The 12043-nt window shown below is 40.0% G+C and overlaps 1 protein-coding gene across 2 annotated transcripts; it reads left to right on the top strand.

The window, feature by feature from the left end:
- Nucleotides 1-2422: 2422 nt before the first annotated feature.
- Nucleotides 2423-11840, top strand: LOC104440755 (CSC1-like protein ERD4). 2 transcript variants are annotated; one of them, XM_039311556.1, is made up of 6 exons: nt 2423-2745; nt 6617-6765; nt 8055-8330; nt 9704-10548; nt 10882-11137; nt 11248-11840. In XM_039311556.1, the coding sequence occupies exons 1-6, from the start codon at nt 2472-2474 to the stop codon at nt 11623-11625; spliced, it is 2178 nt and encodes a 725-aa protein (XP_039167490.1). In that variant the 5' UTR covers nt 2423-2471; the 3' UTR covers nt 11626-11840. The 2 variants fall into 2 exon arrangements, with proteins under 2 accessions (XP_039167490.1, XP_039167491.1); XM_039311557.1 differs by having other exon boundaries at nt 2424-2745; nt 6707-6765.
- The last annotated feature ends 203 nt before the right edge of the window (nt 11841-12043 follow it).

Below are 12043 nucleotides of genomic sequence, written 5' to 3'. Positions count from 1 at the left end.
ATGATCGCCAATGTCAAATCCTTTCAATGAAAAATTGTTAAGCCTAATGAATCCTTTCGTTTCTCAACCCATTAATGAATCCTACATTACATCCATTATACTGAATAGGGCACTTGAATTAACGTAGGATATTCAAATGTTAAAAGATTCTCCCAAAAAAGTGCATGCAAGATTGCTTCTATCTTATTTGCAGGGTTCTTGACTCGTAATCCTGGCGGAAATGCCAAATTAATGAAGGATATTCCTTTCAAAGCTACTAATTGAATTACACTTTTTGCAAAGCCAGTGACAACTCCTACATTACGGTTCTATAAAAAGACCTCTCTGATTTGTAAGGTTATACGAGAAAACTCGGACTCTTGTTGATATGATGATAATGGTAAGATAGAGGTATTCTTATGTTCCGAATCAATGGTTTGGACAAATTATCCTTCTAAATAAGAACGAGCAAAAATCTTTTTTTTTTTAAACAAAAAGTCTCTTGTTTAGTATTTTTAAGAAATTCATGTTAAGAGTGAAAAACTTAGACAATTTAAATCCTAAGTGAAAAACCTTAGATAATTCAGATTGTAAGTGAAAAACTTTAGACAATTCAAGTCCTTAGAGTTAAACCTAAGGCCTACCAAGTTCTAGGTTGGCAAACTTCGGACAGCTTCGACATCTGAGATGAAAAACTCTAGGTAGGTCCAAAATCCCATGATGAGAAACTTTAGGCGCCTTTCTAATCTGTCAACAAGCCCCTGCGACGAGAAAGTCCAGGCAGCTTTTATTCGTCGCCAAAATCTGCGAATGAAGAGAAGAGAACGAGGGAATAGTTAGTGAAGAGAGAGAGAGAGAGAGCGAAACTGAAGGAGGATGCAGAATTTTTATTTTTTTTAAATAAAAAAACTGAGTTCTTTAGAGCCATTGCAATTTGGGAAGAGGAAGGAAAGGGGGAAAGCATTGTTTCTGATGAGAAGGGACCAAAAACCCTAACGGATGCGGGAACGGAAGGGCACTTCGCCATGTGGTCCAACTGATTTGGGGATTTTGGGATGAAACCTCGGCCAGAGGAGGCCACTGGGTATACCACTCCTTGTCTCACTAGAGTCGTCTGCCCCAACTTTTGTTGACTGTTTGCGGTGGCCGGCGATGAAGTGACGGTGGCATGGCCGCCTGCTGGGGAATGCATGCCAGGCGGCGGGGCTTTTGCGAACAATTTAAATATGGATAACAGAAAGTCCAAATCTATGTTAGTGGCGAACAGAGAAAATGCCAGGCCCATGCCCAACGAAGAAATGGAAGATGGGGTGGTGGAAGACGAAATGATATCATTTGATCCGACCACCAAGATAGGAACGAAGTTCACTATATCTGAACCCACGGCGCTAAGGCTTGCGCACCATCAATCATCATAGAGAGAGAGAGAGAGAGAGAGAGAGAGAGAGAGAGAGAGAGAGAGGGAGAGAGAGAGAGAGAAGCTAGCGAGGTAATATAAAGGGTTCCAATCGCGTTCCCTTTTTCAAAACCCGTGAGAAAGATAAATTACGCAAATTTATCAAACCAATTATTCTGGATTTAACGAAATGTGGTGGAACTGCTCATGGGAGATGTTCACTCTAGGTTCAGGGGCACCGACGCACTTGGCTTTGGCGACAATATACTGGTGGCAATTACGAAGTGCGGCGATGGTTATAATCTCCAATCTCTTAGGATTAGTGAGGAGAATAACTTGCACAAAGAAATATCACTAATTCTACGATTTCTTGAGGGAGACCCTAAAAGCAAAACCATGTGCACTTGTGTGGGTGCGCTTTTCCGGTGACATTGGGATATCCGACGATGGTTTTTTGCATGAAAAGCGGATGGAAGTTCCGAAGGTTCTCGTCGATGCAATGGCTATGACGGATGCAAAAAGTGTTTTGTCGTTTTGTTTCTCTGAAGAGTGTATCGCTTAGCTCACTACTTTCACCAGGAACGGCTAAAGATTCCTTCCGTGAGAGGATCCGTAGTTGACAACAGAAGATCCATGAGCTTTCCTTTCCGTAGTACATTGGACTGATACTTACGCATCTTCGCGTGACTGTTACCGTTTGGACTCATCTAGGAGGAGACAATAAATGTTGCATCCAGTTGGAAAGGAGCGAATACTTTTGGAAACTAGGATTCCTCATCTCTCTCTCTCTCCCTCTCCGTCTTCTAAAAGAATGATGTGACTCAATCCACGACGAATCCAGAGAAAATGGAGAAAGATAGCTCGCGCACAGAGAGAGCAAGCAAAAGCAAGGCGTCCCACAAGGCCACAATCGGATTTCTATCTCATTAGGCCCTACAGCTTTGTCTCTCTTTGACCCTCTTTCTCCCGTCCACATCTTTGAGTTATAATATCTCCACCACTACCATAGCCGCCGCCCTCCCCCCCGTGGCTCTCCTGACACTGTGACAGAGCTTAGTGAGGAGGAGGAATACGAGGCAATAGTAGAAAGACCTGGATGGATTTCAGCTCATTCGTGACGTCGCTGATCACGGCATTCGTGATCTTCGTTGTCCTGGTGATCCTCTTCGCGTGGCTCTCCAGGAGGCCCGGGAACAAGGTGATCTACTACCCCAACCGCCTCCTCAGGGGCATGGACCCCTTCGACGGTGGCAACCATGCCTCCCGCAACCCCTTTGCCTGGATCCGCGAGGCCCTCTCCTCCTCTGAGCAGGACGTCATCACCGTGTCCGGCGTCGACGCCGCCGTCTACTTCGTCTTCCTCAGCACTGGTGCGTCCGTGCCCTTTTGGTTGTCTGTTCCTTTCTTTGCTTTGTTTGGGTGCTAGTAATGTGATGTTGGTGGTTCTTCTGATGTGATTTTTTCCTTCGTCGAGAAATTATTAAGGGTACAGGGGGCGGGGGGCGGAGAAAGAGTACTGGCTGCGGGAGGCGGCTCGGTCCGTCGTTGTTTATGGGTTGGTTTGAACTCGGCGCTTGGGTGTGTCTTTTGCAATTCGAGTGGGAGATTTGGACTATTCTTTCAGAAATGATTACTTCGTTTTGTTTTTTCTGGTGTTTCTCAGGTGAATAGGTTGTTGCACTTTTTTGTTGGTTAGTCTTCCTTTTATGGGTGTTGTTTTTTTTTTCTATGGGTCTGTGTGGGTGTTGGTTTAGTTTGGCTCGTTTATAGTATGATTTTCAGTCTTTTTCATGAATTTTAAAGGTCGATTTCATTGCTAATTCATGCCTTTTAGGATAATTTCCATGTGCTGCATTAACACTTTAAGCAGCATTTAACTTTCATGCCATGACCGGAATTCTATCCTGCATCACTTGATTAAGTGCACACTTCGTGCGGTAAGACATTGTATTCATGTAGGTCTCACAATAAGAAATAGGTCTTTTTCATCATTGTGAGTGGTTTTTGAATTGGGTTAAATACTAAGAAAAACCCAAATTGGTATACGAGTGATAAATTGACCTAGAACTAATTTTCTAACATAAAAAACTCAAAATTGATATATTTATGATAAATTTATCTTCCGTTAGTTTCCATTAAAATTACATTAATATCACAAAAAATCACAAATTAATACATTTATGACAAACAAATGATAAAATCTCAAATTGATAAACCTGTTAACTACCATGGTATCCAATTTACCAATTAGTTTCCGTTATATTAGATTAAAACTACAAAAACTGCAAATTAGTACACTTATGACAAATGAGGAATATAATCTCAAATTGATACACTTGTCAACCGTTACGTGTTATCTAATTCAGTAATTTGATAGTAAAATTTAATGGAAATTACAATATGATAAATTTGTCACAGGTTCACTAGTTTAGGGTATTTGGTGGTCAAAAAGTTAGTCTATGGTGAATTTTTCATATATATATATATTGGTTTATGGTATTTCGTTATATTAATCCTTTTAAACTTCTAGGTCAAGTATATATCCTTTTGCTCAAGCATAAAGCCTTCAACACCTGCATTTTGTGCTGCTACATTGTCTATGTTGAAAATATGTCTTGAGTTTGGGGAATAGTAACAAAAAAGTCATAAACATATTGTATTAATACTAATTCAGTCATAAAATTTTTAATTAGATCAATTTAGTCTTAAACCATCATTTTGCCAATTCGGTTTATCGGTTGAAAATTGTTAATGTGGACTCTAGTCATCCTATGTGGCACAATCAGCATTGATGTTGATATTTTTCTTTTTATAATTCTTTAATAATTTTTTAAAAAATTGAATTATTATTTCGATTTTTTTTTTCTTTTCTTCTCTTTTCCTTTCTTTTTCCCCCTCTATGGTTGGAGCAAAGCTTGCCGGTTGGTCCCACCTAGATGTGGGTGAGGCGCAAGTAGCCATGGGTGAGGCTAGCCTCGCCAACCATGGACAAAGGCGGCCATGGCCATGCTAGCTATGGTCGAGGCTGCCTTTGCTTGAGGCTAGCTAGGCCATGGTGAGGCCTTGCTTGTGAACGCTTATGCCTTGCCCAGATTGTGTGAAGGTTGTGACCTTCAATGGCCAAAGTGGAAAAAAGAAAAAGAGAGAACGAAAAATAGAAGAAAAAAGAAAAGGAAAAATTAATAAAAATTAAACAAAGTACTCAAATATTTTAAAAATTTTGAAAAAATTGTTCATGTTAACAATTTCCAGCCTAAATTGGTTGGATGGGCTCGATTAGTAAAATGTGAAAATGTTTAGGACTAAAATGGTTCGATTGAAAGATTTAGAGTTAAATTAATACAAATGCAATAAGTTTAAGGCTTTTTTGGTACTTTTTCTCTCAAATTTGAACCTATGAACAAGCCTGATCTATAATAGGAGAGTCCGAAAATTGAATATTTATGGACATCCGCAGTTGTGTACAATAGAATCCCATATTTTCTATTTGGTGTATTGGAAATCCTAAAATTTGTAACAAAAGTAAAATTGAATTCTAAAACTTGTTACGAAAGTGCAATTGAGTCATAAATTTGTTACAAAAGTACAATCGAGTTCTTAAACTTTCAAATGTACAATCAAACCCTAAAGCTTGTTACGAAAGTACAATCGAGTTCTAAAATTTTCAAATATGCAATCGAGGAAAGGACTTGATTGAATTAATTTGACATATTTTAGAAGTTGATTTTATTTTTTGAAAGTTTTAGAACTCAATTGTATATCGTGACATGTTTTAATACTTAATTACACTTTTTAAATTTTTTAATATTCAATTGTACTTTTGTGATAAGTTTTATGACTTTCAATGCATTTATCCTTTCTTGTTTGGTGAGAGTCCATGATCGGATAGTTTCTATTTTGTCCGGATACCAAAATGATGTGCAAGAGATGTCGACTGAGAAAAAGAAGAGAAAAACAAAAAGAAGCTTGGACTTTGCTCACCGGTTGACAGAATATTGATGTTGTACATGGATTTCCTATTCCGTGTTGGAGTCTGCCCCCACCGTTCTTTCTTTCTGCTATATATTGTGTTCTCACTCTTTGATACTCAGTGAGTCGTTAAATTGCCGTCCGAGTGCTTAATAGTGGATATTCTTTGTGGGCTTTCTTCGTGAATTGCATCGTATGAAGTTAGTCTTCAAGTTTTTAAAATCTTGTGATTAGATTTGTTAATTCTTTCACGAGATTGAGAGATTATTTGAGAGGAATTGTGGGCTAAACATTGTGTGAGATTATTGGATTAAATTGAGCTAGGAAACATCGAGAGTGTTTGAGTGTGGTTGTAATCTCTAGTATATTGTTTGATTTATAGGGGAAATTTTATACTGCGTTCTTTGTAGACATAGGTCACATCGATCAAACCATGTAAATTTGGTATCCGATTCATTCTTTTTTGTTCTATCTATTTTATTGTTCGATCGATTGCTTTCGCGACAATCTATCTAATCGTCATTGCTTCTTTTCATGTCATGGTTAGTGAACCCACCCAACCTACATTTGCTATGTAAATGGGGCTGGTGGTACATACCGCTTGCACTACCTGTTGTGCATAATCGCAAGAGTTGACAGCCAGACACTCACGGTGATTGCATTATGTTGTTGCAAGACGTTAACTATAATTGTATATTGATGAGCATTCATATTTTCATAATCTCTGAAATAGTTAGGCTTTGTGACCTGGGGGTACGTAAAGAAAGAGGGAGGGGCAAAGACGGATTTCTTCATTTTAAGGAGAAAAGAGAAGTCTATGCATTTCCAAAGGAATTTACCCGTGTAATAAAATATATTGGAAAGTAATGATCATCATTTCATTGTGTTTTCTCAGTTACACAAAAGTTCCATATGCAAGCAGGCAATCTAATTGTCGTCAGCTTAAAAAAATAATTACAGGCGACGGAAAATCTCGATACAATGAGGCGGGACTTAGAAGGAAGCCTAAATTTGCCATTTTTCTATTTTCTTTTGCTTCTGGTTTGCATATTCTCTACAATCATTGATTTATGGCATACGTACTGGTATCAAGCTCCCCTGGATTGTTAGAACTCTGTTTTGCATGTTTTAGAAGCCACACTTGTGAAAGCTTTCGCTTTAGATTTTCCTATGTTGTTGTCGTTGAACACTTGTGCTTGTATATTTGAAACACTCCTCCATCTGTGGAAGTGACAAACTACGAAGACATTTTCCTCCTTTTACTCTGTGTAGTGTTGGGAATATTAGTTTTATCTGGCGTTGTGCTGCTACCGATTCTTCTACCTGTCGCTGCTACTGAAGTGACTTCAAACAAATCCTCAGGCAGAGCCAGCAATGGCACATTCAGTCATCTTGAGAAGTTGTCAATGGGAAATGTGGCAGTAAGTGTTAAAACTCTCGTACAAGGATTTTCTTTTTTCTTGTCTTGTCAATATTGAGAGAGAAATGTAGCATTTCTTAATTTATCCATAATTCTAGGGCATTGATTGTACTTTTTGGAAATTATCAAATTCCCACTTTTATTTAAGCTCCATTTATATTGTGGAAGATGATATTATTTTTCGGTGTTTGACTGAAACTTGAAAATGAACTAGAAAATATTTTCCATCATTTGGTTAAGAAAATTTGTAAAGTTGATGACATATCTAATTCGGGCGCTGGTAAGAAAATTTGTTAGAATTGGAAAATGATCAACATGGGCAGTTGGGAAATCAAGTACAAGCACTAGGAACCTCCGTTCAACCTCAATGGACCCCTTCCTGGGCACGAGCACAAGATTCGATCTTGGGTTCAATCTTGATGGACTTGGGCATTGAGGACCTGAGGGGCATGGGCTTTGGGTCCCGAGCCCGGCCTTGATGGACTCGGGCATGGGTGTCTGGGATCCGAGCCTAGCCTCAATAGATAGGGGAGTGGGCGTTGGGGACCAAGCATGGCCTCGATAGACTTTGGCCAAGGCGACGAGGTCCCAAGCCTAGCCTCCTTGCCTTGATGGACATAGGCTCGGGCATCAATATCGACATCACAAGCTCGGGTTTGATGGACCCAGTCTCAGGCATGAGGTCTTGGACCTGGGCACTATGGACCTAAGCCTAGCCTTAATGGATTCATGTCCACGGTAACTAGGCACTAGGGATCCGGGCATGAGCACCAAGGTCTTGGGCCCATCCTTTGTAGACTTGTGTCAAGATGTTGGGGAGCCAAGCAATGGTACTGGAATCCTAGGCATGACCAGTAATGTTGGTGTCCCAAGCGCAAACTCTTTGGATCTGGGCTTGAACTCAATGAACCTCGGCGGACCTGGCCTTGGCCCTTAGAATAGGGTATGTTGCCAAGGACCCAAGAACAAGTGTTTTGGGATCCCATGCCTAAGCTTAGAATTTCTGATCCAAGTGCCGATATCTAATTATATTTTAGAAAATGATTTTTGATTTTTAAAAGAGGAAATTATTTTGCTAAATTTAATCATAAATTTTTCATTAAATCATTTTCCTACGCCATTGAAATATCAGAAGATGAGAAAAATGTTTTCCAAAAAATATTTTTGCAAAACAAACGGATGCTATTTTCTCATCAGATCGTACTTGGGAGAAGAGGAATTGGTGGATAATGTTGTTGTGTAGAGAGAACCAGTGCTAAATTTCCGAGTCACATCCTTTTGTACGTACAGGATAAAAGCTCAAGATTGTGGGCATTTCTGGTAACTACTTACTGGGTCTCAATCGTTGCATACTACCTGTTATGGAAGGCATACAAACACGTTTCTGAGTTGAGAGCAGCGGCTTTAATGTCTCCCGAGGTGAGAGCAGAGCAATTTGCTGTCCTCGTGAGAGACATACCTCCCGTCCCAGAAGATCAAACTAGAAAGGAACAAATTGATTCATATTTCAAGTCCATTTATCCCGATACCTTTTACAGGTCGATGGTAGTGACTAATAATAAAGAGGTATGCTTCTATCATGTTTCTTTTTTGAATATTCAATTTGTTCCTCAGTCGTTGCTATGCTAAGTCTTGCTCTAGGTCTTACTATAAGTTCTGCAAACTTTGTACATTTTATAACTTTATCTCTATGTATGTGAGTAGATATTGCACTATTTTAAGTATCTGATTGATGGCTAATGCACAGAGGTGAAAAAATATCATAAAAAATGGTGTGATTCTTTATGTTTACTATTTCAATGATTTCTCCCCTACAGTGGCTGCGCAGCTTGTGCTATTTACGATGTTACTGGTTGGGAACTGCTGAGCTGGCTTTGGACCATTTTCATAATTGATTCTATTTGAGAAGCGTTATGAATTACTGTGGGGCTGCATGAGTAATGAACCCGGTCGTTATATTGACGTTTTTGTAAGATTTTATAGAAGTGCTGTCAACCATTCTCAAAGCTTATGTGGAGGTTCTTGTAAGATTCTGTGGACCTTTTAAGCTATTAGATAAATGTGCCGTTTAATATTTAAATATTAACTCTGGATTTTCTACTCCGATACTATGTGAGATTTTATTGACGACTGTCAATAATTCTAAAAATTTAAACTGTTAGATGAATGTGTAGTTTACTATTTAGATATTCTATTAGTTCTAAATGAAAGACCCAAGCAGAAGGGAGATACCAGCTCGTCGGCCGATTTTAAGTGGTAGTGGGATACGAAGTCACAAAACAAGGAAGTGCATATTTGTCGTTGGTCATATGGCAGAAGTAGCCGCTCTGCTATTAGTGAACCAAAATAAGACCGTCAGGGACAGACGGGCCCACTTAACACAAATGGTCGAGGTAATGGCTTCATTGTATATGCATTGATAACAATCATGGTTGAACCTTACCCCAACAGTTGCTCTCTTGGCAATGGACTCTGCAAATCCAGCATATGGCCCGGGAAGGAAACAGTTGTGCCGACTGGATAGCCGGCAATGCTTTTGATCAGGCCCATAGTTTTGAGTTTTATTCTAGCCCCCCTCTTGGACTGGATTTATTAAGGGACAAAATAGGTGTTTTTTAGTACCAAGAGAGTGGCCGTGAATGCAGTATTCAGTATACCGTAGTTTACTCCCCTGTACACCTTTAAAAAAAAAATCATGGTTTATGAACTTCTTTACTGTGCCGCCGGCAGCAACCCCGTATTGTTCATAGAGGCATTATCTCATGCATGCCCAGAAATACTTGGAGGGAAAAAGATATGTCGTATATATGAAGTTCCTTGCATGAAAGTTTTGGTCATGTATCGTGACAGAGAATGTAGCCATAGTAGAACAATTTGCTTTTTTATCTTTTGTTTTTCATCCATTGAGAGACCTTTCCTTGTTATATGTTATCATGTAGGTTAACAAAATCTATGAAGAGTTGGAAGGGTACAAGAAGAAGCTTGTACGGGCTGAAACAATTTATGCAGAATCAAAGAAAACCAGCAAACCGGAAGGAGTAAGACCCACAAACAAAACCGGCTTCCTAGGTCTTATTGGGGAAAAGGTGGACAGTATAGAATACTACAGTGAGAAGATCAGTGAACTGACTCCAAAGCTTGAAGCTGAGCAGAAAGCCACCTTGAGAGATAAGCAGCAAGCAGCGGCTCTGGTCTTCTTTACTAGCAGGGTGACCGCGGCCTCCGCAGCACAGAGCCTGCACGCCACAATGCTTGACACCTGGAATGTGATGGATGCACCCGAACCTCGTCAAGTCATATGGACTAATCTTACGATTAAGCTTTTCGAGCGACAGACGAGGCAGTACATTATCTACATTATAGTGGCTCTGACCATTTTCTTCTACATGATTCCCATCACGTTTGTTTCTGCCTTTACAACTCTGGAAAATCTGAAGAAATATCTTTCGTTTTTGAAGCCAGTTTATAATATTGCAGCGATCAGAGCTGTGTTGGAAGCGTATCTCCCTCAGATTGCGTTCATTGTGTTTCTGGATTTGCTGCCCAAGCTGCTGTTGTTTCTGTCAAAGCTAGAGGGGATTCCTTCCCAGAGCCATATAGAACGTGCTGCCTCCGTAAAATTCTTCTACTTCACGGTCGTGGATGGGTTTATTGGTGTTACTGTGGGTGGAACCTTCTTCGCTACATTCAAGACTATTGAGAAAGATCCCAACTCTCTCCTCACCATACTGGGTGCCACTCTACCTGGAAATGCAACATTTTTCCTCACTTTTGTTGCTCTGGAGTAAGATGTTTCCGTTCCTCCTCAGTCTTCTATTAACTTCTAACTTGCTGGGTGACAGATTCTGATTCTTTTTCTTTTTTTTTTGCGAAAGGGAACAAGAACAAGAAAATTGAGTTGGACTTGCCTATGTGCTCATTAGGGCAGTTTTTTATTCTCATAATTTGCACTTTCTATGTTCCTTAAAATGGATTCCAGTTTCATATGGCCATCATGGCCATCATGTAATCAATAGTATGGTTAGGTTTCACTTCATAGTTCTTGCATGGACTTTTCCCTCTGCTTTCTTGGTACAGTGATGGTGCTAATGTCTGAATTTCGGGGAATGGCTGTCAGGTTTTTTGTTGGCTACGGTCTCGAGCTTTCTCGGATTTTTCCTCTGATTATTTTTCACTTGAAGAGAAAATACCTTTGCAAGACTGAAGCTGAAGTCAAAGAAGCATGGTATCCCGGAGATCTAGGGTACGCAACTAGAGTCCCCGAAGACATGCTGGTCGTCACGATTACCCTTTGCTATTCTGTCATGGCTCCTCTGATCATCCCATTTGGTGTTTTATATTTTGGTTTAGGATGGCTTATTCTTCGAAATCAGGTTGAGTGGCTAACTCGACGTCTTACTTTAGTTTCAAGTCAAAAGCTTTTGCACATCTTTGCCTCCTCTAGAGCATTTCTTAACTTTCATATGATCGTTTTGGTCGACAGGCACTCAAGGTTTATGTTCCATCCTATGAGAGTTACGGAAGAATGTGGCCGCACATGCATTCGCGAATCCTAGCTGCTCTTGTCCTTTATCAGCTCACTATGCTTGCCTACTTTGGGGCGAAGAAATTCTACTACGCGCCTTTCCTGGTTCCTCTGGTCATCTCGAGCCTTATCTTTGCCTATGTGTGTAACAAGAAGTTCTATCGCTTCTTCCGCTGCCCGGCGCTGGAAGTCGCCTCACACGAGCTGAAAGAGACGCTGCACATGGAGCGCATCTTCCGAGCTTACGTCCCTCCCTGCTTGTGCTCGGAGAAGGTCGAAGATGACCGCTTCGAGGATGCTCTGTCTCATGTTTCGAGGGCGGGCCCGTTTGCTTGATGTAGAAATCAGTATATTTCCTTCCCACTGGAATGTTTCTTTCTTGTGTCCATCAAAGCAGGCGAACTTGTAGGAAGTTACACTAGATTTGTTCAGTAATGTCTTAGGAAGCGTATCTGTTTGTGTTTCATCAGTGTAGTTTTTAAGCGTAATTTTGTGCGTCTTTTGTCAAACGTGTTATTGTTCAGGAAAGATAAAAAGAGGGCTTTTGGTCAGGTCTTCTCTTTCTGCTTAATTACTTTAACTAATCTCATTTAATCATGGGCAGGAATTGTTTGAGTGTTAAACTCTTGATGTGTGGCTACAATACAAAAACTTTTGTAATTTCACAACACTAGTTAAGGAAAAAAATAGGATAAAAGGAAAAAAATTATGGCTAAATACTTTAGAGAATTGACATCGCGGACATCACATGGAA

The sequence above is a fragment of the Eucalyptus grandis genome, chromosome 4 (genome assembly GCF_016545825.1).
Source record: "Eucalyptus grandis isolate ANBG69807.140 chromosome 4, ASM1654582v1, whole genome shotgun sequence".
NCBI lineage: Eukaryota > Viridiplantae > Streptophyta > Magnoliopsida > Myrtales > Myrtaceae > Eucalyptus > Eucalyptus grandis.
This window is presented reverse-complemented; position numbering and strand designations above follow the sequence as displayed.